At 48.6% G+C, this 2699-nt stretch overlaps 1 protein-coding gene across 1 annotated transcript in view; it reads right to left on the reverse strand.

The window, feature by feature from the left end:
- Window positions 1–810, reverse strand: part of LOC108793208 — a 15904-nt gene extending 15094 nt beyond the window's left edge. Inside the window, exons 1-2 of the mRNA XM_018564162.1 lie at window positions 694–810; window positions 517–609 (exon numbers count right to left, since the gene is read on the reverse strand). Of these exons, the coding sequence (XP_018419664.1) occupies window positions 517–609; window positions 694–727 (127 nt within the window). The 5' untranslated portion in view covers window positions 728–810. The remainder of the gene's footprint in view (window positions 1–516; window positions 610–693) is intronic.
- Between the last annotated feature and the right edge of the window lie 1889 nt (window positions 811–2699).

The following is a 2699-nucleotide window of genomic DNA, read 5'->3' on the forward strand; positions in this document are numbered from 1 at the left end:
ACATGGAGCAGACATGGATGCCCCCCCCCTTTGCGCCCCCCCCCCGGCTCCCCCCCCCCCCCCCCCCATTTAGAGCACCCTCCCAGGTATATCCGCCTATTTAGAGCACCGTTCCAGGTATACCCCCCCCATTTAGAGCACCCTCCCAAATACATTTGCCCATTTACCTTCTCGCGCGGCCTCCCAGCTCCATGGCTCTAAAGGAGCGGGGCAACTAGATAAAGGGCCCTATGTTTGGACCTGAGCAGCCAATTGCTAGAGCTGGACACTGTTGTGGGTGGAACGGGACGATGACTTAATTTACCCAGATAAGTTCTGACACCAGAGCTTACTAGACTCTTGCAGTGGGGTAAGGACATGGGATCATAGAGTACAGCGTGCTGGGAGAGAGTGGGCTATCCAAAAGCCACTTCCTACCATCGAATGGACAGGTTGCAGTGTCGCTTTCAGACATTTTTAACATGACCCCATATTGTCATAGTTATACGATTCCTGATAATGGAGGAGATCATTTACCTGTATTGGTCATTGGATTCTGGTCATTCCGAGGACTGTACACTTCTTCCTCTTCTACCTTTACCACCACCCCTGACCCCACCACAGTACATTCTGAAAGCAGAAACATTATAGCTTAGTAGAACAACAACCTCTAATGATTCAATCGCAATATAAAAAACAACTTGGGGTGCTTACCAAGGGGCTTGATGGAATGGTAATGCTCCATCATCACTCCTTCACGCCGGCTACTTCCGAGAAGAAATGGGACTTCTGTTCAGGCCGTATATTCTGCAACCGCTCCTGAAATCACAAAAAAAAGCTGGTCGATTGACAGGCGAGATCTGTAATGCTTCAGCATCTGCGGGTTCGGTATCTCCCCAACTAATCCATAACTTGGACATGTACCAGGCAATTAAAGTACATTTAACTGGTCCCGAAAGACATTCAGTTTGCTAAAGCATTGCTCCATGCGGGTTCCCCGATGGTGACAACAGTAGACCCATGCCTGAAGAGTGTATGTGGAAACTATCACATTCAGTCTCCATTGGAAGCCCGTGTGACAACGCAGGAGCAAAATAGGAGGACACAGCGTTGTCACCCTATAACAGGTAGTGCCTGAACAAGGACACTCATGGCAGGACCAATGCCTTTTTACCCACCTAAAGCCACGATCACATGATGTGGACACTTCCTATTAGCGGCCCAGCGACGGGGTCCTCTCAGGATCCAGAAGAGGAGTGATGTCACGCAAGGGGATGGTAGAGGACTGGTGGTCTCAGGCGCATATGCAATGCTGGATTTGTGGTTTCCCGTACCCTTTAGCGACAGTGGTGGAGAGGGACCTGTGCACGGGACTGAGGGCTCGTCCACACCAAATACAGTGCGTTCTGGCCAGAATCTGCCTGGCATCCTGCATGTAAAGTAACTATAAACAAAGCCCAGATCCCGATCCTAACTGCTATGGTACCACAGTGCAACTGCACACTCCAGTTAATTAAAATAATCACATTTATTACTATCCGCTGTGGGTAACTTGTGGGATTTTGGGGGTTCTCATTAGCTTCCAGTTCGTCCCCTTTTTTGTGCAGGCTTTGTCCGAAATCTGCATTCCTCTGGCTTCTGATGTCAGATCACGCTGCGAGCGACTGAACTGATCCATTTTCCAGCCTACTTCACATGACACGCTTTCTTTATTTCCTCTCGCCTCTGGATAATAGCTTGTTGTTAATCGTCTGGCTGAGGCTGGAGCCATGGAGCAGCCATGCAAAAAAACAAAAACGGCCTGGGGATTTTTCCAGAAAACAGCAGAATGAAAGCTCCGTGTTCAGCACCTTCCTTCTCCGGCCTTTTCTTGCTTTCTACATGGAATTGCATAATTAGGCCTATAAAATAAAAATAAAAAGTGCCGGTTCCACTTCCAATGTGTGAACGTGAGAAGAGAAAACATCGGAGCTGCTGACACCCTCACAAGTGCAGAAACGAGAGCTGGAATTACGTCTTTGCTGTTATTTAAGTGTCATGTTCCAGATTTTCCGGCTCCATAAAAACATGGCCTGGCGGGCTTAGTGAGGAGGATCTTAGAGTCCTGACCTGATCCCTACTGAACACCTTTGGGATGAACTGGAAGGTGGACGGCGAGCCAGGTCTCCCCATGCACCATGGTCCCTGGCCTCACAACTGTCTATTGGCTTACAAGGCACAAACTCACACAGACACGCTTCACAGTCTGTGGCAATCCTTCCTAGTAGAGTGGAGTCTGTTATACCCACAAATGGGGCCCAACTCGAATAAATTTGACTGGGGGGTGGGCCATCTCCAGACCATCACTGTACTCTTCATTGGCAGGGATGTCTGTCTCTTTTTATGACCATAACACACACACAGGGTCCTGTAAACCCCGACTTGGCCATTAACTTGGACCACCAGGCTCAATCAATTCTGGTTGGAGACTGTGAGGAGTAGGAAAGAGGAAGATGTATATCACGCAGGATTGAATTACTTTTTTTAAATAGGGGAATCACAAAGGAGAGAAGAAAAGAGAAGAACGGGGAGAAGGAACAATAAAGATGTGTACTGGCTCCATCACCATCAGGAGTAGAGCTGCAACAACTAATCGACTGAATCGATAATGAGAATAGTTGGCAACTATCATCATCCATTAGTTGGGGGGGGGGGGAGGGAAGGAGGGAGAGAGAGGGAGG

The sequence above is a fragment of the Nanorana parkeri genome, unplaced genomic scaffold, assembly GCF_000935625.1.
Source record: "Nanorana parkeri isolate BGI_ZX_2015 unplaced genomic scaffold, ASM93562v1 scaffold731, whole genome shotgun sequence".
NCBI classification, from domain to species: domain Eukaryota; kingdom Metazoa; phylum Chordata; class Amphibia; order Anura; family Dicroglossidae; genus Nanorana; species Nanorana parkeri.